Raw genomic sequence first — 563 nt, forward strand, 5'->3', positions numbered from 1 at the left:
CTCCCATTACTACATGTGCCTGGTGGGATGAGCATTAGCACGCTTACAACTGCGCTTTTCTTCCTCATGCTGCCCATTTCCTGGCATTTTTCTTTTAATTGTGAATGTTGTATCTGATGACAGATACAACCATTTAATTTTTCTATTTTAGGTCGTAATTTCTATATTTCCAAAGTTCTTTTTTAAGAAACAAGCTTTGTTATTTAAGACCTTTTTATTGTGATTACTGGTTTTACTTTACTATTAATTGTAAAATGAGAAAACAAAATATTTTGATAGCCTATTTTTTTCATCATGATTAAATTCTTCTATTACTTTGAGAGTGACTTTGTTTGCCCTAGGTGTCCCCTTCTCTATAATGCATAAATATTTGTCTGTATTTAAAAAAAATTACTATTCCTAGATGTCATTGATCAGAGTGAATCGCTTTGGTCCACGGGGAGGTGGAAGAAAAACTCTGAAAGTAAAGAAGAAAGCTTCAGCGAGGCAAGAATGGGATGTAAGTTTCGGGATAGTAAGTAAGGTCTTCAGGGGATGGATGCCATGGCTCTGGGCATGAATGG

General features: G+C 35.3%; 1 protein-coding gene across 1 annotated transcript in view; it reads left to right on the forward strand.

Annotated features, from left to right (window-relative positions):
* The window catches only part of Spice1 (spindle and centriole associated protein 1), a 44,960-nt gene that overhangs the window by 7,526 nt on the left and 36,871 nt on the right, over nt 1-563 (forward strand). Inside the window, exon 2 of the mRNA XM_013351774.2 lies at nt 404-499. Within this exon, the coding sequence (XP_013207228.1) occupies nt 404-499 (96 nt within the window). The remainder of the gene's footprint in view (nt 1-403; nt 500-563) is intronic.

The sequence above is a fragment of the Microtus ochrogaster genome, chromosome 2 (genome assembly GCF_000317375.1).
Source record: "Microtus ochrogaster isolate Prairie Vole_2 chromosome 2, MicOch1.0, whole genome shotgun sequence".
NCBI lineage: Eukaryota > Metazoa > Chordata > Mammalia > Rodentia > Cricetidae > Microtus > Microtus ochrogaster.